The 23,724-nt window shown below is 45.0% G+C and overlaps 1 protein-coding gene across 2 annotated transcripts in view; it reads left to right on the top strand.

Annotated features, from left to right (window-relative positions):
• Window positions 1-35: 35 nt before the first annotated feature.
• The window catches only part of DDHD2 (DDHD domain containing 2), a 29,900-nt gene continuing 6,211 nt past the window's right edge, over window positions 36-23,724 (top strand). Inside the window, exons 1-14 of one of the 2 annotated variants that reach the window (XM_081890948.1) lie at window positions 36-181; window positions 2,379-2,591; window positions 3,808-3,998; window positions 4,737-4,826; window positions 5,855-5,975; window positions 6,427-6,516; window positions 11,923-12,055; window positions 14,008-14,216; window positions 16,249-16,319; window positions 17,019-17,141; window positions 17,791-17,886; window positions 19,427-19,546; window positions 21,274-21,429; window positions 23,259-23,361. In XM_081890948.1, coding sequence (XP_081747074.1) covers window positions 2,387-2,591; window positions 3,808-3,998; window positions 4,737-4,826; window positions 5,855-5,975; window positions 6,427-6,516; window positions 11,923-12,055; window positions 14,008-14,216; window positions 16,249-16,319; window positions 17,019-17,141; window positions 17,791-17,886; window positions 19,427-19,546; window positions 21,274-21,429; window positions 23,259-23,361 — 1,708 coding nt within the window. In that variant the 5' untranslated portion in view covers window positions 36-181; window positions 2,379-2,386. Of the gene's footprint in view, window positions 182-434; window positions 574-2,378; window positions 2,592-3,807; window positions 3,999-4,736; window positions 4,827-5,854; window positions 5,976-6,426; window positions 6,517-11,922; window positions 12,056-14,007; window positions 14,217-16,248; window positions 16,320-17,018; window positions 17,142-17,790; window positions 17,887-19,426; window positions 19,547-21,273; window positions 21,430-23,258; window positions 23,362-23,724 lie in introns of those variants that run through there. The other variant, XM_081890947.1, reaches the window with a different exon arrangement.

Here is a 23,724-nt window from a genome sequence, read left to right as displayed (position 1 = left end):
GCCGGCCAGGCCCGGCCCAGTGGGAGGCGGGCTGCGAGGAGAGCCGGCCTGCCTCGCGCGCCCCAGGCAGCCCCGCCTCGCCTCAGCCAGCCTCCTCCTTCGCCGCCGCCGCTGTTGTCCGACAGCTCAGCCGGCCGGGGAAGCGGCAAGGCGAGGACACGTCGCGGCCTGGGCGCCCGGGGTCAGTGGAAGGCGGCGGGGAGGACGGGCTGGGGCTGCTCGCGACAGGCGAGCCCGGGGCGGAGGGCCGAGCGCGGTGCTTCTCTGAGGCGATTCTCCCCAAGCGGCGGCGGCGCCGTGTTTCGGCGGAAGGGGCGGCCAAGGGGATGCTGCTGCCGCCTCCGCCTCCGCTGGACATCATGGAAAAGGAGGGGACTTTCTGACCTCCCTGATGTCAGGAGGAAGAGGGGCGGGCGGGGCGGGTTTGGGGGGGGCAGATCCGCAGCCTCCCGTGGCTTGTGGAACGATGAGCCCCGTTCGGACGTTCCGCGAATGCGTGTCGGCGAGGGCGGGGACTCGCGGTCCGTTCTGCGGTCGCTGCGCCTGATGTCCAGGCGTGTTCGCCAGCAATGGGTAAAAAGGGACGGGGATGCCAAATGTCGTGAATTCCTGCGGGGAGTGACAGGATGGAGAGGGACGGGTGCGTGTGTGTTTCTGTCCTCGATGCCCATGTGGCGGCAGGGGAATGGTGTGTGCCTGCACACGCAGACAGACGCAGGTTTACCTGTGCTCTGCACCTGCCGCCCTGCTTGTAACGGACAGGAGGTTATCCATACCTGGCCAGCCAGCAGTGGTCTGGGGGGAGGGGGCTGCCCAGTGTCCAAGTGCCTCTATTTTATTTTTATTTTTGGGAGGGATGGTGTCAGGGGACCATCAAATGGATTGCGATTGTTTGGGTGTCAGGAAGCTGAAAGACAGCCTGGGTCCTTCCTGTAAGGTGTTCTCAAAGGCTGGGTACCAGGTAGGAGAAACCTTGGTCACAGATGGTACCTTGGTTACAGATTAGTTAGGAGGTGGCCAGTGCTGCGAAGGTGCTGAGGAGGACAGGGTGGCCTTTAGACTAACAAGGGCAACAGTGGGTTACTGGATCAGGGGGGCAGCAGGGCTTGGAACGTGGCATCCGTAGCGTCAGTAATGGCTGGGAGCAGCTGCGTGCACAACTCATTTTCTAGCGATGGGTGTTTATCCAGCCTCTTCTTCTTCCTAAGGGGAATCTGTCACATTTGCTGTTTGTTGCTCGGCACAACCAGTATTATGAAACTGGAAGCATGTGCTGAAATGATTGGTTAAGCTTGTGGCTTTTGTCTTTGGTATCTGGGTGCTTAGCAGTAAATACCCTGTGATTAAAAGGAGATGGGGTCGCTGCCTGACAGGGACCAAAGTGTTGTTATTTTGCTGACTGAGAATTTGGAGCAGTGTTTGCACGTCTAATTCGTACCCTTCTGACAATTTTCTGCAAGGACTAGGATCATTATTCATATTTTTGCTTAGCTTACTGTTTTTGATGCTGAAAGCACCAGTCTAGTTGTCACTGTCCATATGTGCATTGAAACCATTGTCTCTATTGGAGATTTCTGGAGAAATATTTTTGAACAATTGCCTTGTGACAGGTTAGTGTGTTTTGCCATGTGGAGGCAAAACCATCACAAAACTGAATATGTGAAGGCATCTATAGTTCGCAACTGCAAGAAGTCAAAATGTCTTAATATTAACTTATTTAATTATCATTATGTATATCCAAGACTGAAATTTAATGTGTTAGCAAGCGCCTAGGGTCTCTTTAAAGCAATAAAACCTGTTCCCCACCCTGTAGTAGAGTAAAGACTGAGCAGTTAGGATTCTGTGGCTGTAAGTATCTTATTTAAATTATCATTTGGGGTACATTTTCATGTCAGTTAGGTGGGGATTTCTACCTGTCTGCGACTGATGTAGTTCTTTTTATTTTTATTTTGATTCACTTAGCTATTTTCATTCAGTTATAATTTCTCTTCTGGTTCTCAGATGTGGAGGTGTAATCCAAAGGGATAGTAATATGCCTGTCCATGAATTTTAGAATGATGCATTTAAAAATATTTATAAAGCTGCAGAAGGGAAAGTAGTTCTGATGCAGTTGTGGGCTCTTAGATGTTTAGTTAGTGAATTGCTTTGTGCTGAAGTTGCAGTCCAAATTGTAAGTTTGATTTGGTTTGAGAGGCTTGATGTCTGTGTGGTTGCTGTTGGCTCATTTGTAGCAATTTGCAATTTTATCTTGCTTATTTTCTAAGTGACTGTGCTGTCTGGGGTCCTTTTTATTCCTACGTAACCTTTTCATTCATTGCTATCAAATAAACTGTAGGTATTTTAATCCATATTCTGTTTCCTGTCTTGTGTTCTTCCAGGCAGTGCAATGTCAGCAGCAGAGCATCAACCGACAGAGCCTTCTCCATTGCCTAATTTAGCCAGCTCATCTGAAGCGCTGGAAACAGATGCAGCCAATAAATATGAGGCAGTTTGCCCTCATTGGTTCTATTGCAAGGTAGTAGATTCAAGAGAGAGGTGGATTCCCTTCAGTGGACAAGATTCAGAGAAGTTAGAAAATGCTCATAAATCCAGTAAGTTGAAATGCTGGGGAGGTGGGAGCTATCCTTTAACACTAAGCCTTATTAGTTAGCAATCTTTCCCAGTATCCTCTGTTGCATTAGTGGTGTTCAGAGGTTTCCTACAATATGACTATATCCAATTCTAAGTCATCTTCCCTTGAAAATAATCTCTCTAACTGGCGTGGTTGCATGGTTCACTCAAATACTAAATCATCAGATGACGACTTGAAACTGGGTTTGAAATACTGTATGAGCGTTTCCAGCCAGAAACCCATTGTCATGGCCACCCTTATAGTACAATCCTATGTATGTCACTACTCATACATAAGTCCCATTGAGTTCAATGAGATATACTCCCAATTAATTTAATTAATTTGATGGCTGTTTTGCATCTAAGATTATAAGAAGGGCCCCACTCAATTAGGCCAAAAATCCCCTAGCCCAGGATTCTGTTTTTTTACAGTAGCCAATCAGATACTCCTGGGAAGCCCAGAAAGCAGGGAAGCATAAAAGTCAGAGGTAGCCTTCATAAATTTCCCCAACTCCAGATAGTCATTGCCATATGTTGTGGCAGTGCATGCTATAAATTTTGTATTGTGCAAATAAGTACTTTTCATTTGTCCATCATAAATCTATTGCCAGTCAATTTCATTGGATGTCTCAAAGTTCTTCTGGTATAGGACAAGGAAGAAAGCCAGTGATTTACTAATATAGTGGCTTATTAACTAAGTGACTCTGAAGACCAAGATCTGCTGTATAATTATGAATACCAAGAGATCAGAGGGTGTGTTTCAAAAGCAGGGAATTATAAAAAATGACCTACCTTCTACAATTGTACTTCATTGAGAGTGTTGGTGGCTGGAAGTAAATGTGTGAGAAATGAGTGGAGAAATTTAACTGCAGGTCCCTGGGGAAGGACAGGAAAATATGCTGGACATTGTTGTCATTTTGTAATCATTATTTGGTATGCTTTCATAGCTATTTTGTCAACTACAAAGACGACGCACTTGCTTTAAAGAATAAAGCTGCAGTCTTCTGAATTCTGCATTAGATACCATATTTTGTAGGAAGCAAACAAAAAGAAAAGGCTACTTATTCTTTTAGAATCTGGTTTTAGCCCTGCTTTTCCTTTTTACAAAGTTCCGTTAATAATGTGTGGCTGTGTAGGTCAGGTGTCCCCTTATCTTGGGTTTAAGTCCTGCTTTATAGTAGTCCTTTTATTTTGCAGGCAAGTACTGTGACGAGCTAGTTGTTCCAACAGAGGGGGGAAGATACGATGTACATCTGAAGAAGAGGTTACGCTATGCTGTTTACTGGGAAGAAGATGAATCTGAAGTGAGGCGCTGCACTTGGTTTTACAAGGGAGACAAAGACAACAGATATATCCCATACCCCGAAAGCTTCAGTGAAGAGCTAGAGGTAACCGTATAATTATAACTGCTGCCTCCGGCAGGCGCCAAGCATACCTTGATTGTAATGTTTCCATTTTTGGCAAGTCTTTTTGATCTTGGATATGCCAAGTTTTGTAACTTTGCAAAACGACATGGGAGCTCACAGGCCACTATGTGGGAAAACTTACATGTATGATGCCAGTATCTGTAAAATTTCACCTACAAGTCAAATGGCCAAGGTGATGGTGTGTGTGGAGAAAGGCTACCCCCCCACCATTCTACATTTCTAATCATCTCTCCCCTCAGTTGATAATAATGTCAGTTACAGCAGATGGCCTAATTTCCTGATGCTGTATTTTGTTTGGCCCCAGATTTATATTGTAAGGACATAGACGAGCATTCTTGGTGACTGTTCCCTCATTGCTGCCTCATCATCTCCCAGACAATAAAATACCTACATGTTTTGCTTTTTCTCTTAATAATCTCGATTGAGGTGTCCCGTTCCCCCCCCCCCCCAGGCATATATTGAGAGGCTAATTAGGACTTTATTGGCTTGGTTCTTCAAACTATAGTTTTGGAACTGATTCTAGTCATTTAATTTTGTACACTGTGCTCTCAGAATAGTAGTCCAGTTAAAGATGAGTAAATATGCATAGGATTGTGCTTTGATAGATTTTTTTTTTAAAAAAGACATAATTTGACTCTTTAAAGTTCTTCCTCCTCCTCTTCTTCTTCTTCTTCTTCTTCTTCTTCTTCTTCTTCTCAGGACACCTATATGATCTGTGTCACCTTAGATGAGTGGAAAAAGAAACTGGAGTCTCCGACCAGAGAAATCATCATATTGCATAACCCAAAGGTATAGTGAAGCTTAAAAGTTTGCTCTTTGCACCTCTCAAGTATTACAAGCATCGTTTACCTTTTAATAAACAGTTTTGACTCTATTTCAGGAAATCAGGAACTTCTGAAAAGAAAAGTTCATTTGTAGAGGGGAGAATAGGTGAAGTGTTATCGCCTAGTCTGTTAGAAAATTGGAGAAAGGAGTTTCTATATTCTACCCATTTTCTGGGTCTTATGGTGTAGACACGCGTGTGGGTTGTTTGAAGGTGTGAGATTGAATTATGCCTGTGGTTGCTGAGTGTGGAGAGTATGATTTGAGGGAGTGTCAAAACGTATATTGGTTTATAATATGTATATGCTGAATTGATGTGAGTGTATTGATCATGAAAAGGTGTGCTTGAGAAGAACCGAATGGAAGGCATTTTAGCTGTAATTTATGTTGTGCTTATTGTTAGGAATTTAATTGCTTAATTATAAGATCGATGGGGATATGATATTTTGCAAATGGGAAGTGGTTTTTCTTTTGTCTAGCTGTCAATCATGCTGTTTTAAAATGTGGAATTTATGTATTTTTAGTTGGTTTTCATTTGCAATATTTCATTTCCTATGTTTAAAGCGTATTTTGATTAGCTATGTACTGTATTCCACAATGTGGCATTTTCCTTCTATTTTTGTAGCTAATTTTTCTATGTAATGTTTATTTTGATGCTAAAGAAGATGCTCTGCTTATTTCTTAATTGTCTCTGATAGAATGCGGACATTTTCTGGCAATCTTTGTATTTGTCACTGGAAAAAAATGTTTTAATCTATGTTGTAAACCACTTAGAGATTTGCGTAAATATGAGCAGCATATAAAGTTTCCAAATAAAAAAAATGGGTGTGCACCGGGAGAGGAGAATGCCTGCCTCTCCTCCAGCGTTCCTGCATGTCCATATTTGGGAGTTGCATTTAAATTATTACCCACTCTTGAAATTGATTCTCTGCTTTGTGGTTTGTTTCTCCTACTTATGTAGTGCTAACATCTTTTATTTCTGTGGTCCTTTAAAGTTGATGGTACATTACCACCCAGTAACAACCACCGATGACTGGGGCGCAAGTCCCACAGAGCAAGGCCGGCCAAGAACTGTGAAGAGAGGAGTGGAAAATATTTCTGCTGAAATTCCTAATGGTGATGACATGTGTCCCCCCCCCCTGCTTATTTTAAACTTACCTGCTTTTCCTTTCTTGATATGATTTTATACAGGGATTGTTCATTAAACAGGATAGACAGATGTGACTAAAATGATTAGAAAACTTCCTGGTACTTCTGCCCTTGCTTCAAACCAAACTATACCCAAACTTGAACATAATTCTTAAAGATGTTATACTACAACTGAAAAGTAAATAGTCATGTTTGTAATATATATATATTTTATCTATTAATGATTTTTTATTTTTAAAAAATTAGGGAAGCCGAAGCATAATCAAATATTTGATTTAGCTCAAGTATAGAATCCATAACTTTTCTTTGAAAAATTTAACCTTTTTTTTGGGACGGGACCAAAACTTACATTTTGAGAGAATGTCACTCCCGTTTGAAAATAGAGTCTTGATAAGTATGTAATTTCTATTTATTTCAGGGGAACCTTTGCAGATAGACCATTTGGTTTTTGTTGTTCATGGAATTGGACCTGCATGTGATATTCGGTTCCGGAGTATTGTTCAGTGTGGTAAGTCTGCAGTATAAAAGATACTTGTTGGTTCTGCATCCCAGGAGGTCCACAAAAGATGTGGGTCTGTTGTACAGACAGAGTTATTGTGATGTCTTATAACCATTTTATTCCATTATATATTATTTTATTGTATTCCACTTTTCAGAGAGACATTCCCAGGACAGCTTTACAGTTAAAATAGAAGTAGAACAATACAACAGAAACAGTAAAATGAATACAATAAAACAAAAGCAGAGGAATCTAAAACAGCTGATGTCAGAGCTCACTGGTTCAGTGAATATCAGCTTTATGCTAGAGTGTAAGGCTGAATACAGTGGTGCCTCGCAAGACGAAATTAATTCGTTCCGCAAGTCTCTTCGTCTTGCGGTTTTTTCGTCTTGCGATGCACGGTTTCCCATAGGAATGCATTGAAAATCAATTAATGCGTTCCTAGGGAAACCGCCTTCAGACCAGGTCCGGGGACAGTCTGTCCCCGGACCTCTTCTGAAGGCTGGGGGGCGCGGGCTTCGCAGCAGCGCTACGAAGCCCAGCGGCTGGGGCAGGTGTTCCCGCCCCCCCCCTGCTTCGGAGCAGCGTTCCGAAGCGGGGTGGCTGGGGCAGGTGTTCCCGCCCCCCGCCCGGCTTCGCAGCAGCGCTACGAAGCCCGGCGGCTGGGGCAGGTGTTCCCGCCCCCCCACCCCGCTTCGGAGCAGCGTTCCGAAGCGGGGGGCTGGGGCAGGTGTTCCCGCCCCCCCGCCCGGCTTCGCAGCAGCGCTACGAAGCCCGGCGGCTGGGGCAGGTGTTCCCGCCCCCCCCGCCCGGCTTCGCAGCAGCGCTACGAAGCCCGGCGGCTGGGGCAGGTGTTCCCGCCCCCCCGCCCGGCTTCGCAGCAGCGCTACGAAGCCCGGCGGCTGGGGCAGGTGTTCCCGCCCCCCCTGCCCGGCTTCGCAGCAGCGCTACGAAGCCCGGCGGCTGGGGCAGGTGTTCCCGCCCCCCCGCCCGGCTTCGGAGCAGCGCTACGAAGCCCGGCGGCTGGGGCAGGTGTTCCCGCCCCCCCGCCCGGCTTCGCAGCAGCGCTACGAAGCCCGGCGGCTGGGGCAGGTGTTCCCGCCCCCCCACCCCGCTTCGGAGCAGCGTTCCGAAGCGGGGTGGCTGGGGCAGGTGTTCCCGCCCCCCGCCCGGCTTCGCAGCAGCGCTACGAAGCCCAGCGGCTGGGGCAGGTGTCCGGGATCTCTTTTGAAGCAAGCGGCTGCGGAGAGAAGCGATCTCCCCGCAGCCGCTTGCTTCAAAAGAGGTCCGGGATCTCTTTTGAAGCAAGCGGCTGCGGAGAGACGCGATCTCCCCGCAGCCGCTTGCTTCAAAAGAGGTCCGGGATCTCTTTTGAAGCAAGCGGCTGCGAAGAGACGCGATCTCCCCGCAGCCGCTTGCTTCAAAAGAGGTCCGGGATCTCTTTTGAAGCAAGCGGCTGCGGAGAGACGCGATCTCCCCGCAGCCGCTTGCTTCAAAAGAGGTCCGGGATCTCTTTTGAAGCAAGCGGCTGCGAAGAGACGCGATCTCCCCGCAGCCGCTTGCTTCAAAAGAGGTCCGGGGGCAGCGGGAAGAGCTGCCCCCGGACCTCTTTTGAAGCAAGGGGCGGTGGGGAGAAGCGATCTCCCCGCCGCCCCTTGCTTCAAAAGACAAGACCTGCTGTCCCCGGGGCAAGCTTCGTTTTGCGAAGCAAGCCCATAGGGAAATTCGTCTTGCGAGACAACTCGAAAACGAAAAAACCTTTCGTTTTGCGAGTTTTTCGTCTCGCGAGGCGTTCGTCTTGCGGGGTACCACTGTATATCTTTTGTTCATATGATGAGGAAATTAACTGATGACTATATTTGACTAGAAAGGCAGACTGATTCTGTTTGAGATGGAGAAGCAAGTTGTCCACAAGATCAATTGGCTAATGATTCTAAGGGTTATATGTACACTTAGATCTCACAGAGATTGCCAAGGAGGATATATCCAAACTAAACTAGTACAGTGGTGCCCCGCAAGACGAATGCCTCGCAAGACGAAAAACCCGCTAGACGAAAGGGTTTTCCGCTTTGGAGGCGCTTCGCAAAACAAATTTCCCTATGGGGTTGCTTCGCAAGACGAAAAAAATCTTGCATCCCCCTGCGGGTTTTTTTTGCTTTTTTTGCCCTTTTCTTAAGCCGCTAAGCCGCTTATCAGCTGTTCCGCTGATAAGCCGCTTAACAGCTGATCGCTGGAAGCCGCTTGACAGCTGTAGCGCTAATCCGCTAAGCTGTCAATGGGCTTGCTTCGCAAGACGAAAAAACCGCTAGACGAAGAGAATCGCGGAACGAATTCTTTTCGTCTAGCGAGGCACCACTGTAATAATAATAATAATAATAATAATAATAATAATTTATTATTTATACCCCGCCCATCTGGCTGGGCCCCCCCAGCCACTCTGGGCGGCTTCCATAGAAACCAGGAAACACTAAAATATCATACATTAAAAACTTCCCTGAACAGGGCTGCCTTAAGATGTTTTCTGAATGTCAAGTAGTTGTTTATCGTTTTGACATCTGCTGGGAGGGCGTTCCACAGGGCGGGCGCCACTACCGAAAAGGCCCTCTGCCTGGTTCCCTGTAGCTTTGCTTCTCGCAATGAGGGAACCGCCAGAAGGCCCTCGGCACTGGACCTCAGCGTCCGGGCAGAACGATGGGGGTGGAGACGCTCCTTCAGGTATACTGGGCCGAGGCCGTTTAGGGCTTTAAAGGTCAACACCAACACTTTGAATTGTGCTCGGAAACGTACTGGGAGCCAATGTAGGTCTTTCAAGACCGGTGTTATGTGGTCTCGGCGGCCGCCCCCAGTCACCAGTCTAGCTGCCGCATTCTGGATTAGCTGTAGTTTCCGAGTCACCTTCAAAGGTAGCCCCACGTAGAGCGCATTGCAGTAGTCCAAGCGGGAGATAACTAGAGCCTGCACTACTCTGGCGAGACAGTCTGCGGGCAGGTAGGGTCTCAGCCTGCGTACCAGGTGGAGTTGGTAGACAGCTGCCCTGGATACAGAATTGACCTGTGCCTCCATGGACAGCTGTGAGTCCAAAATGACTCCCAGGCTACGCACCTGGTCCTTCAGGGGCACAGTTACCCTATTCAGGACCAGGGAGTCCTCCACACCAGCCCGCCCCCTGTCCCCCAAAAACAGTACTTCTGTCTTGTCAGGATTCAGCCTCAATCCATTAGCCGCCATCCATCCTCCAACCGCCTCCAGGCACTCACACAGGACCTTCACCGCCTTCACTGGTTCTGATTTGAAAGAGAGGTAGAGCTGGGTATCATCTGCATATTGATGGACACCCAGTCCAAACCCCCTGATGATCTCTCCCAGCGGCTTCATATAGATGTTAAAAAGCATGGGGGAGAGGACGGAACCCTGAGGTACCCCACAAGTGAGGGCCCAAGGGTCTGAACACTCATCCCCCACCACCACTTTCTGAACACGGCCCAGGAGGAAGGAGCGAAACCACTGTATAACAGTGCCCCCAGCTCCCAGCCCCTCTAGACGGTCCAGAAGGATGTTATGGTCGATTGTATCAAAGGCCGCTGAGAGATCCAGCAGAACTAGGAAACAACTCTCACCTTTGTCCCTAGCTCGCCGGAGATCATCAACCAGTGCGACCAAGGCAGTTTCGGTCCCATGATGAGGCCTGAACCCCGATTGGAAGGGATCCAAATGGTCCGCATCCTCCAGGCGTGCCTGGAGTTGTTCAGCAACCACACGCTCAATCACCTTGCCCAAGAATGGAAGATTTGAGACTGGGCGATAGTTGGCCATACTGGCCGGGTCTAAAGATGGTTTTTTAAGAAGCGGTTTAACGACCGCCTCTTTCAGCGGATCTGGGAATGTTCCCTCACAGAGGGAAGCATTCACCACCCCGCAGAGCCCATCGCCCAGCCCTTCCCGGCTTGCTTTTATTAGCCAGGATGGGCAAGGATCAAGGAGACAGGTGGTTGGTTTCACGCGTCCAAGCAGCCTGTCCACATCCTCGGGGGTAACAGATTGAAACCGATTCCATGCAACTTGACCAGACAGGGCTCTAGCACTCTCCCGCCCCAGCCCTGCTCCCACGGTGGTGTCTAGCTCCTTCCGAATATGAGTGATTTTATCTGCAAAAAACTTTGCAAAATCGTTGCAGGAGATCTTGGGGTCTTTACAAGGCCCCGGTGGTAAAGGTGGTTCCGTTAAATTGCGGACCACCTGAAAGAGTCTCCTGCTACTATTTTCTGCAGATGCAATAGAGGCGGTGAAGAAAGTCTTCTTCGCCGTCGCTATCGCCACTTGGTAGGCTCGACGTTGAGCTCTAACCTGTGTCCGGTCAGATTCGGAGTGAGTTTTCTGCCACCGACGCTCTAGCCGTCTCAGTGATTGTTTCATCGCCCTCAGCTCCGAAGAAAACCACGGGGCTGTCCGGGCTCCATGCAATCGGAGAGGGCGCTTCGGAGCCAGACAGTCAATAGCCCTGGTTAACTCCGCATTCCAGCGGGCCACCAGGGAATCAGCTGAAAGGCCATCAACATGGGATAAAGCATCCCCTACCACTCTCTGGAAACCATTTGGATCCATTAAGTGGCGGGGGCGGACCATCCGAATTGGTCCCACCTCCCTGCAGAGGGGAAGGGTCGCGGAGAAGTCCAGTTGCACCAGGAAGTGATCTGACCATGGCACTTCTTTGGTTTCACTTTTACTTAGTGTCAGATCACCCACGTCACTAGAGGTGAATACCAGGTCTAAGGCATGTCCATGACTATGAGTTGGGCCCAACTTATTCAGGGACAGCCCCATGGAGGCCATGCTTTCCACGAAGTCCCGAGCGGCCCCTTGTAAGGTCGTGTCGGCATGGATGTTAAAATCCCCTAGGACAACCAAGCTAGGTGTCTCCAGGAGAACATCTGCCACGACCTGAAGCAGCTCGGACAGGGAATCCTTGGTGCAGCGGGGAGGTCGGTACACCAAAAGGAATCCTGTACTGCCCCTATTGCCCAACTACTGTAGAGTAGTTCCCCCATATTACAGCAGCCTGAGGGATCGGGGGGGTTAAAACCTTTCTCTTTTTCTGCTTTCCCAATCTAAATCCCCTTCCTAGCTGCTATTTGACACTGGGGATGTACAAGTACATTATGATATTTGTGTATCTTCCTTCTCCTCGGTCAAATAGCAGCTGTGGGGTGCAGTCCAGATTGGGAAAACAGAGCAGGGGGAATTTATTAAATTCTCCCTCCTTTTCCACCCACTCCGCCCCCCCCCCCCATGGATGTTCCTATTTTGGAAAAACATGGGAGATCTGCTTATCCATATCCCATCATTACATCTAGTCAGGCCCTCAGTGTGGGGTGGTTGCTCTGTGCCTTGATGCAGAATTGATTTTTTTTCTTACAGTCAATGACTTCCGCAATGTTTCATTGAGTATGCTGCCTGCACACTTCAAGAACGCTCAGGAGCAGCAACAGATTGGCCGAGTAGAATTCCTCCCAGTGAACTGGCACAGTACTTTACATACTGGAGTAGATGTGTAAGTGTACCAAGAGTGTTCCCAGCAAGCCTGCCAGTCATTGTATGCTGACAGCCTAGAGTTTGCCAAAGTACAAGAGATCTGGAGGGTGGCAACACAAGAACAGGCCTTTTCTGCAGTGACTCCCCAACTGTGATATGCTCTCCCCATTTATTGTATATATTTAGGTGCCAGGCAAAAACGTTCCTCTTCTTCCAGGCCTTTGGCTAATTAAACAATCCATGGCCTTTTAAACTGTTGGGGGCAGTTATTTTTGTTTGTTTGTTACTATGTTATTTATTTTTGTGTTTTTATATTGCAAACCACCCTATAATCCTTGGGTAAAGGGCAGTATAGAGATTTATTAAATAATGATAATACTCCTATTCCCTACAGTGTGTGAGCTGTCATGCCTGGTAATAATGACAAAGTGGTGGAGAAAGAATGGGAAGTGCATGTTATGGACTTTGGGCATACCCTAATCCTGTTCAGCGTGTCCAAAAATGGTGTTTTAAGTTTGCTGTTGCTACTTTGCTCTAGAATCAGAAGATAGTTGCCCCCTATTCAAATTTTTTACATGCCCAGTGCTGCTCCCACAATCTCCCAGATCAATCTCTGTATTGGCAACGGTTATGGAGGCACTTGCATTTATTTTCAGTGAATGAGTGCCTAATTACAACCCTCCTGTAGTAAATTAGCAGTTGTTTGTAACTTTTTGCTTGAAGGATCCAGCAAATCCTCTTTGGTAAACTTTTTGCCAAGTATTTCATCTCCCATTCCTGCTTTAATCCCCTGGAGAAATAGAGCTGATTTCAAAAACCCAGTTCTGCACGGAGGATGGAAGCAAAACACTACACCTTATAATCAGGTCTTGCAATCTGCCTGCCTACCTGTCCCATGCATATGCTTAATCAAGGGTTAATTGGAAAACTGGGCAGCTCCCCAGACTTCTTTGTTTTCGTATCAGACAGCCTATATTGGGAAACATTGCTTCAAAATAGGGATAGGGAGCCCGGGCCTCTCTGACCTTGGAACTCTCTTCGGTTAGAGAACCTTTCTCCAGGCCACACCCCTTACCAGACATGCTTTGCACCATCCATGAGTGCTTATGCTGGCTGTTTGCCGTAAATTGATTGATTGAGTGCTTTTGCCCAGGTGGAATATATTTTTGAACTCTGACAATGCTTCTTGTTTGCCTGGATGGAGGATAGAGAGGGATGTGTAGAAATTAGCCTGCTGTACAAAAAGTAAAATTCACACTTGCTGCTCTTCCTACTTTTGCCTCTGGCCTTGCCCACAACTAGCTATGAGCTTTGACATAGCTCAGTCTGTAGAGCGGGAGATTCTTAATCTCAGGGTCGTGCGTTCAAGCCCCATGTTGGGCAAAGATGCCTGCATTGCAAGGGGTTGGACTAGATCAGTGTTTCCCAACCTTGGGTCTCCAGCTGCTTTTGGACTACAACTCCCATCATCCCTAGCTAGTAATACCAGTTGTCAGGGATGGTGGGGAATGTAGTCCGAAAACAGCTAGAGACCAAAGGTTGGGAAACACTGGACTAGATGACCCTAGTGGTCCCTTCCAACTCTACACTTCTATAGTTCTCCCTGGAAGAATGTGGACCTTGGGCTGGAAAAGGTTCCCTACCCTGCTTTAGAATACAGTGATGCAAAGGAAGGTCTTTCAAAGATCCTTTCCCTCTTACTTTCATTGACATTGTGTTTTCTGAGCATTTTAACATCAGGTTAGTTGTAGCCCAATCTTGTCTCCTGGCCAATCCACTGAATTCAATGGGGCCTGCTTCTGAGTGAACAAGTGTAGTCACTGGAGTACAGAGTGCAGCATTTGGATTTGTACTTTTCACAGGCAAACTTTATGTTGATCTGGTTTCTAAGATCAGGTGTAGGATAATAAAGCTTCAGTGGAATCCAACAACATCTGGAAGGCTACATGCCCTTCTCTGTTTTGTTTTCAGAGACTTGGAGAGAATCACCTTGCCAAGCATCAATCGCCTGCGTCATTTCATCAATGACACCATCCTAGATGTTTTCTTCTATAATAGCTCCACCTACTGCCAGACCATTGTGGACACAGTTGCTTCAGAAATGAACCGTATCTACCTGCTCTTCTTGGAGAGGAACCCTGATTTTAAAGGGGGAGTCTCAATAGCAGGTCACAGCTTAGGTATATATACCTTTCTCTTATTTTGATGCATGCAGACATGTTTATTTATTTATTATATTATTATCATCACATCCTTCCTCACAGAGGTGTTGTTTCTGTGGGACCTGACCAGGTCACCTATCCCTAAACAACGTAAAGGTATATGGTCAAAATTCCCTTTTCCCATTTCCTTTTCTAGCACCTTAATTGAATGGAGACATTTGTGTCTTGGAATACAATATGCTTTATATCCTTGTAACCTGTTACAACATTTTTTTCCTGTCCTATAGTTTCATAGTGTAAGGTTTCACTCCCATTTAAAGATAGGTTGCCAATCAAAGCAGCCATTCACAAGCCAGTAACTCATTTTGTGGCTATTGTGACAGTATCAGATTTATCAGCTGTTGGCGGCGTACGGGTTGGGAAGGCTGAATTACATTCAAAATCTGTCTCAAAAATCTGCACCCAGAACTCCAACATTCTATACAGTGGTGCCCCGCAAGACGAACGCCTCGCAAGATGAAAAACCTGCTAGACGAAAGGGTTTTCCGTTTTGGAGGTGCTTCGCAAAACGAATTTCCCTATGGGGTTGCTTCGCAAGACGAAAAAATTTTTGCATCCCCCCGCGGGTTTTTTTCACTTTTTTTGCCCTTTTCTTAAGCCGCTAAGCCGCTTATCAGCTGTTCCGCTGATAAGCCGCTTAACAGCTGATCGCTGGAAGCCGCTTGACAGCTGTAGCGCTAATCCGCTAAGCTGTCAATGGGCTTGCTTCGCAAGACGAAAAAACCGCTAGACGAAGAGAATCGCGGGACGAATTCTTTTCGTCTAGCGAGGCACCACTGTACATGGAAATAAATAAAATGTGAATATATTTCTGTTTAATATCTTTCATTGCAATATCCAACCTCTTCACTCTTCCACTTTCCCACAACAACAACAACAACAACAACAAAGATTTTTAAATGCATCCCCCCCCCCATGAGGTCATGGGATTGAGAGGGTTTGTTAGTGCAGAAATCAGACTTCCAGAGCAGCTTCTTCTGGCTTTTATTTCAAATGTTTCAAAACCCTTATCATTTTACAGTCTAAAGTTTAAACTTAAAAAAAAAATGATTAAGAGCAGAGCTGCATGGTATGTTTAGTTCCATGATTATTTTAACAGACTTCTTTTTAAATATAAAATGCATCTGCTGAAGGCCAAACATGCCATGCCATAGTGTTGTTGTTTTTAAGTAATGGCTACCATGCATAGTGTAAGACAATTTTCATTGGGAGCATGATGGGGGAAACAGTACCAGAAGCTCCTAGCTCGCAGAAGTCTCAGTGGAGGAGACTGTTGGAGGTGCTGGGAGTACAATGCTCTAGAAATGTTCTCTCCTCAGCCCTCTTGTTGCTGTTTTTTGGCTTGGCAGATCCTCAGGGGCTACAGAGGAGTAGCCCACCTGCCCTGTGTTACTTACTTCAGTACATCAGTCCCAGCAAACACAAGATGTTAGTGCCCAAAGAGGACAGGGGCTCCTCCTACTTGATAACATCTGACCAACATCTTGCCTCAAGGAATTTAGAAGCTAATAGGAACGCTGAATAAAGCTGCAATAAGCTTAATTTGTTCTCCTTTTTTGAAGCCTTGTACCTCTCTCTCAATTTTTAACAAGTGTAGCTCCCCTTTTATTCTTCTTTTTGTACTCAAGGTGCAAATATAATGATTTAATGAAGCAAACTACAGCTGCTGAGGTTGCAATTCAAAGGGGAAAGAGAAAAAGACAAAGAGTACTGGCACATGTATTTTCCTCTGGGTGAGAAAAAGCAGCTTGGGGGTAGGATTTCCAGTGGTGAAAGGAATACAAAGGCAGTTTTCCCTGTCAGTCTCCTTCTTCCTAATCTCAGCCTCAATAATTGCATTTTATTTATAAAAGGTGGGTGGGGAGTTAAATCACAAGCTTACACACAATAACTAGCTCCATCCTTGAAAGGGATGATGAGACATTTGCAGTGCCCTAGATGTTATATTCATGGCCTTTCCACCAAGACACTGACTGTATTCTTTTCTTAGGATCACTTATATTGTTTGATCTTCTCACAAATCAAAAATGTACATCTGATGGAGAGGAAGATAAAAATGAGGTATGCATTAGCATGATTCAACAACTTCCTGAGTTTAAAGCTGGCCTTGTAAGTTCCCTGCGTTTTGGGGAATCTTTGTTGCTTTTGTGCAAATTAGCCTGCTATTCTTCAAAGCTCAGCACTCTGTACTTATTCAAAGGCTAGGTGACTCCACAAAAAGTGCCCCTAAGCTCCTGTGTCAGGGCTGGCTGTTTTCCTATTTTGCATGTTTCTCAGAAAATAGGGGAAAATGTCTGCACAGTCTAGCCTGAGATCGCAAGCCTGGTAGCTCCAGATGTTTTGAACTAGAACTCTCGTCAACATTGAATGGGGTAATGAGTTGGAGTCCAACAACATCTGGAGGGTCACAGGTTCCAAATCCTTGGTATAGCCAAAGCTAAGGACTTTTAAGATGTTGATTTTAATAAAGAAGGATCACGTATGTGTTTGCTCTTTTACAGCAGGTAAGTTAAGCAAATGCCTAAAATCACCCTTTGATAATACTATATCTTACAATGAAGGGAGTATATAAATCTAAGAAATAAATAAACAAATAATAAAATATAACATTTATAACAGTAATAAAAGAAATGTACACACTGTGATACAATCAGTACTCTAGCAATATAGTCCACTTGCTATATATTGGTAACTATCCTGTCTTAAGTGTTTTATCAATGCAAGTCAAAAGCTGTACAGAAGTGGTATCTATTTTAACAGGAGTCACAAATATCAGCAACCAGCCAAGAAGACATTGGATCTGTGACAGACATTTTGACGGAGCTTGAGCTTTCTGAATATTGCTCTGTATTCGAGAAGGAAAATGTGGACAGAGAAGCACTGGTAAATATAGAACTTTTGCATTACTTGCTTTGTTCCTGTATGCCTGTTTCTTCAGCTTCTAGGCTCCTGCAGTAAGATCAATAATGGTAGTTTGTGGGGGCATGGGGAGGGAACAAATCCATTCAGGTCTTTGTTCGGATCTCTTGTGAAAGCGGCTTGCAAGGAGTGGTCACAGGACAACTGTGTTCAAGTGTGGTATCAGCAGCAAAACTAACCCTGTGTCCAGATGGTGCCAGGATTTTTCAGGAAGCATTTCCTGCCCTCATTCTTGATCTCTGGTGTTGCCTTCTGACAACTAGACAGCAGGTCCCACTGAAGTCCTCTGAAACTACAGAGTGGGCTGAGCAACTAGAACTTGCTCAATCTGTGAAGGAAACAACTACTTGACAACAGTGTTACCAAGACAGACCTAAGTTGCTGCACAAGTCTTATAGATGGTTAGATTTGCATGAAGAGTTTCTGAGGCTACATTTACCAGTATTGCTGTATTTTTTATAAGGGTGACCTGACCATATTCAACCCTCTATGTTTCTCAAAGGATAGCACTGAAACACAAGTTACTAAAGTCCAAGGGCTCTCTTCATTTAAGTCACTATCTATTGTAGAACCACAGCTCATATATGTGTGTATGTGATTCTTACTGTAACAGGCCTTGTGCACAGAAAAGGAACTTAAAGACATGGGAATTCCCCTGGGACCCAGAATGAAAATTCTGCATTATTTAAGGAACAAAAGCAATAACCAGGTATGTTTGGGGTAATTGTTCAAATGATTTAAATCCATACCTTCAGCGTTAGGGATTGGAAGAATGCAGAATGCTTTGAATCTCCTTGTATTATAATTTTGTGGATATTGGCAATATTTATTGACTTGAACCAAATGGAACATCCAGCCCTTTGCTCTCTCTCCACCACCACTTTGGCAATCGTATCTTCTCTCTCCCCCTTCTGTCTGTCTATTCTACTCTAGTTCGTTAGCAGGCAGGCAGCTCCAGTGCAAGGACATTTCATAATCTCTGGGGTAGGATTGGGCAGACCAGCCCTATCCAGTTCTATTCCTCTTTCGCTTGGTTCCCTCCACACTGCCATTCGGTCCTCTTTCTTCATAAACATGTGTGTGTTTAATTCTGCACACACACACACACACTTTTTTTTCTTTTACTTTCATTTCTGCCAGGTGATCTGAGCAGGCTGCCTTTTACACACATTTCCTGCTTTAAAGTTAAAATCTTGGAATGGTCAGGAAGCACAACTGGTTGAAAAAAGCTGCAGATGGCTCTGCATTGAGCTGCCATTGTTCTCGGGGCAGGGGCGGCGGGGGCATGGGTTTGTTTGTATACATACGTAAGTTGGGCAATACATCTTTATGTCCAAAAATTGTCCAGTAGCATCTTGGAGACCAACTAAGTTAGTTATTGGTATAAGCTTTCGTGTGCATGCACACTTCTTCATATACATTGAAACAGAAGTCACCAGACCCTTATATATAGTGGGAGGGTGGGGTGGGGGTTTTCTACCCCACCTACCTGAATCTATCTCTTTCTGTGTGTTTTTCTTTATTTCTTTATTGGAGAGGAAGTGGAAATTGATAAATTTCTGACACCTTATGCATACATACTTTAGGATGTAGAGGGGGCTAGGTTTTGCTGGTTTTATTTCTGTTTTGGACTACCACTTTGGAAGGGAGACAGTTTTTCTTCATTTGTGCGCTACTATCTGATGTACTTTGGGACAGACTACATGTTATACAAACAATCATGCAAGAAAGTCCCAGTGTCCCCTCCCCCTTTTAGTGTCTCTAATGAAAAGCTGTTAGGAGGCCAAACTTTGAAGTGAGTGATAAGATAGATGTGCTTAATATTTCCCTGTCTGCTATGTTTTCCTTTAAAAATTGTCTCTGCCTCCAGTAGCTTTTCCAGATGAGATGTTTATATTGGGAAATAGCATAAAAATTGGTAGAACTAAGGTAGAGGCATTTGCATTTGTTACTATTGTATTTTTAAATTAGAGATTGATCTTAAGCGCATGTTTGTGTGGAAACTGACCCAAGTCTTTGAATGTCATGGGCAAAAAGTAAATAATACAATTTCTTGAGCAACCAGTGACATTGGCAAATGCATATTGTTTCTACTGTAGAAATGCTAGATGGTGATTATTGTGCAACACTGAAACCTTTTTGCAAAGTGAGCCTTCTGCTCTTGCAGTGGCCTAGTGGGTTGGGCAGTTGTGCCAGCAGTGTGCTTGACAGGAATGCTCCAGGAGATGGCTGTCTGATTTTTGTTGCAGAATTCTAAAGGGCAGACACCCGCAGCTGCTGGAGAAGGTGGAAATGTCAAGCAGGAGGTACCTGTAAAGCCTACAAATGCAGAGACAAGTTGCCGGCGTCTGGATGTTGTGACAGGGCAGGTAACCCCCACCTCCCACACAGCTCTGTGCCAGCCTCAATTTAAGAGCATAATAAATAAACAGACGACCTCTTGGGCTTTGAGTGACTCTTGAACTGCTTTAAGAACGTATTACTTAAGTTCCCCAAGTCCCGGCCAAATTTGTTTTGGATTTACCTGACACAGTCTCACAGCTAGGTTGGGAAAACTTATATTATTCTCCTATGTTACGTCAGCAAGCATACCCAGTTGACATCATGTGCTTAGTCTTTCAAAAAAGCTTATTTCAAATTACCTTGTGAAAGAAGCCTGAGTAAGCTTAGCAGTCATGGAATAAAAGGAGAGGTCCTCTTATGGATTAGGAAACTGCTTCAGAAACAGGCAAAGGGTAGAAATAAATGGATAATTCTCCCAACGGAGGGTTGGTGATGATTAAACCCTTCACTAGCTGGTTCCTAGGTGGATTACCACAGTTTAAAATTTAGAAATAAAAGCTGTTAAATCACTGCCACAGGTATATGGTGGGTTCTGTGTAAAAGGTGGTATGTAGAAAGTGGAATCTTCCAAGGATTAGTATTAGGCGCTGTGGTTGTTAACTTGCTCATAAGTGATTTAGAGTTAGGGCAGAGCCATGAGGTAGCCAGGTTTGCTGGTGATACCAAATGGTTCAGGGTGTTTAAAACAAAAAGGAATTAGGATGAGTTTGTCTCCCTCAATATATACAGTACTAGAACTTGGAGACATCCGATGACACTGAATGTTGGAAGATTCAGAACAGATAGAAGAAAGTGCCGTATTTTTCTGTGTATAACACGCCCCCATGTATAAGATGACCCCCTATTTTTGGGACCGCAACAATCGTCAGCAGGCCTTGCCGCAGCAACCAATCACACGTCCAATCATCACTGCAAATCTCCTCCTGGCTGCTGCCACCAGTCACCCATCCCCCCCTCTGATATCCGTGCATAAGACGACCCACAATTTTTCACAGTTATTTCTAAAGAAAAAAATCATCTTATACACATAAAAACACGGTACTTCTTCACATAGTTAAACTATGGAATTTTCTCCCACAAGAGGTAGTGAGGACCACCAATTTGGTTGGTTTTGAAAGAGAATTAGACACATTCATGGATGGCTATATTCCACCTCCCTTTTTGGAGGCTGTATGCCTCTGAATACCATGTGCTGAGAATCGTGGGGAGGGCACTGTGGCACTCAGGTCCTGCTTGCAAGCTTCCCATAGGCATCTGGTTTGCTACTGTGAGAACAGGCTGCTGGACTCAATGGGCCTTTTGCAGTAGAAGTCTTCTTATATTCTCCTTCAGTATCTTGGTTTGAGGTTTTCAGTACTGGTGATTTAATAAGTTTTATGCTTCTGAGTCTTTAAACATCCCAAATGATAACTCAGGTGTTTAGTCTAACAAATATTTGTCTATCCCAAATAATATGTAACCTAGAGAGCTATCTGAAGCTTCCCGAGCTAGTTAATATCTGAAGCTTAAATTGTTCAAGCTTGGAGAAGAGATTGCCTGAGAAGCCACTCAGAGGTCATTAGAAGGAGAGTAAAATAAAAATCATAATGTCCTGCAGCAGTGAGTTCCACAGGTCAGCTGTGTGACATGTGCAGGGAGGGATTGCTTGTTTCACAATTGCTATGTGCTTAATTTCAAATAATACACTCTCATAAATTTGCCGCATGAAGTTTATTTCCCACAAAAACAGTATGTTGTATTTAAACTCCATTAGGTCTCGGCAAACTATCCTCAGCTAATCTACAAACCAGAGATCTTCTTTGCCTTTGGCTCCCCTATTGGGATGTTTCTCACTGTGCGAGGGGTGAAAAGGATCGATCCAAACTACAGTCTGCCTACCTGCAAAGGCTTCTTCAATGTATTCCATCCTGTATGTATGAGCAGCAATGTCTTGTTCTCCCACCCCCTCCGGAGGGTCAAATTATTGGGTGATGTCCCAAGTTATTCACACATCTATTTTTGTGGAATCTCTATAAGTTTCATAATGACTAAATTAGGTCTCATTAATTCCAATGGGGCTTAAGCGCAATTAACTTGGTCTGATTCCAACTCAAGATATTTAGATACCCTGCAGTGGCTTTACTGCATAATGTGGAATGTGAACTTAAATGTGGAATGCGCTGCTGTCATGGGATCCACAAAGCTTCCATTAAAGGCAGGAATCTGGAACTGGTTGCTCCTTTCATCATCTCTGATCCTTGGCCATGCAACTGGGGCTGATGCAGTTTGGAGTCCAACAACATCTGGAAGGCCACATGTTTCCAACCCAATTTAAGTGGATTGTAATTGGAAAATATGCTGGTACTTGGCATTAAGTGTAGTATATAAATTATTAAATGAAAACAGAAGAAAACAAAACCATTAACAGATACATACCAGTTCTGTGCCCAGTTAAAGGTTAGGTAAAGGGACCCCTGACAGTTAAGTCTAGTCGCGAACAACTCTGGGGTTGCGGCACTCATCTTGCTTTACAGGCCGAGGGAGTTGGCAGACAGTTTTTCTGGGTCATGTGGCCAGCATGACTCATCTGCTTCTGGTGAAACCAGGGAAACACCATTTACCTTCCCACCGGAGCAGTACCTATTAATCTACTTGCACTTTTTGGGGTGCTTTTGAACTGCTAGGTTGGCAGGAGCTGGGACCGAGCAACAGGAGCTCACCCCATCGCCGGGATTCGAACTGCTGACCTTTTGATCGGCAAGCCCAAGGCTCAGTGGTTTAGACCACAGCTCCACCCGCGTCCCTACTGTGCCTGGTTAAATACCAAGTATTCATTCATTGAAAATAACATAAAGTGTGACCATTTTGGACAATTTTGCCTGAAGTTCATTTTTATTTCATTATTTTAAGTATCATGATAAGTGAATTTAGGAATCCTTCATCCTTCTAGGTACTCAGTGTAGCAGCAGCAAAGGTTGGGCAGGGTGGCATCACTCGAAATCCCATCTTCTTTGCTAGGAGACCAGTCCTCTTGCCGACCAGATACTGATGCTGCGCCAGAGGGACAGAACTGGGATTCTCTGGGTGTACTTATTGTGCTATCCAACAGTCTGTTGTACGGGGGACATGCTGAAGCTGCCTTGTCAGCAGCAATTCAGGATTTCATGGATGCGAGGACAGCTCTATAGTTTTTCCAGTACATTGTTGGCCTAGGAGCAGTCTAGGAGTGGAGGGGCTTTCTATAAGGTGCCATGACGAAAGAAAGGTGGGGTGTAAATGTGAGAAAAATAAATAAATAACCCATTTGTCATGTCCCATCTCTGTTTTTGGACTACAACTCCCATCATCCCTAGCTAACAGGACCAGTGGTGAGGGATGATGGGACTTGTAGTCCCAAAACAGCTGGAGGGCCAAGTTTGGCCATCACTGTCCTAACCAAACATACACCAAAAAGCAATTGCACTTGGAAGAAGGTCTTGGCAGGCAGGTTCAAGCCAAGAATGGGGTCCTTCAGAAATCCTAGTCCTGAACCTTTTAGGGTTAATATGCTGCTGCTAGATATGATTTTTTAATGCAATGTGATTTATATATTGCCACTGGTTTTACTAGTATATTTTAAGAATTGTTTTGAATTTAATCGTTATATTGTTTTTAGAATTGTTTATAAGCCATCTTAGTGGTCATTTGGAACCAAAAGGTTGGATAGGAGATGTTATATATAAATTAGAATGAAGTGTCTCTGCTTGTTTTCTTCTGCAGTTTGATCCAGTAGCATACAGAATTGAGCCCATGATTGTCCCTGATGTGGAGTTTGATCCGATGCTGCTCCCTCACCACAAAGGGAGGAAGAGAATGCACTTAGGTAAAAGAGAGAATCTTCCTTCTGCTTGCATCACCAAAAAAACCTCCTTATATTTCCGGCTAGTGACTGAACACAAGACATACAGATTGTCTTCTGCTCCCCTTGGGGAAATCATAACACCTGTCCTGATTCTGAGAAGAATCCAGAGAGACCCAGGTTTCATTTAGAAAGTTGTGTGCTAGCCCTTCATGATTAAAAAGCAACCATCAATCTGATTAAATAACAAATCCCCAGTCCATACAGGGAAATGTTTTATTTTTAAAAATAACAATATCTAAATAGCTCAGTTAAAGAAATTATTTTCTGGAATTATTGAAGGTTATTTTGTGGAATGCGGAAATTGATCAAGTATTATATACCTGG

The sequence above is a fragment of the Podarcis melisellensis genome (genome assembly GCF_964234715.1).
Source record: "Podarcis melisellensis genome assembly, chromosome: 15".
In the NCBI taxonomy this organism is placed as follows: domain Eukaryota; kingdom Metazoa; phylum Chordata; class Lepidosauria; order Squamata; family Lacertidae; genus Podarcis; species Podarcis melisellensis.
The sequence above is the reverse complement of the archived record's forward strand: the minus strand, read 5'-3'. Positions and strand labels throughout refer to the sequence as shown.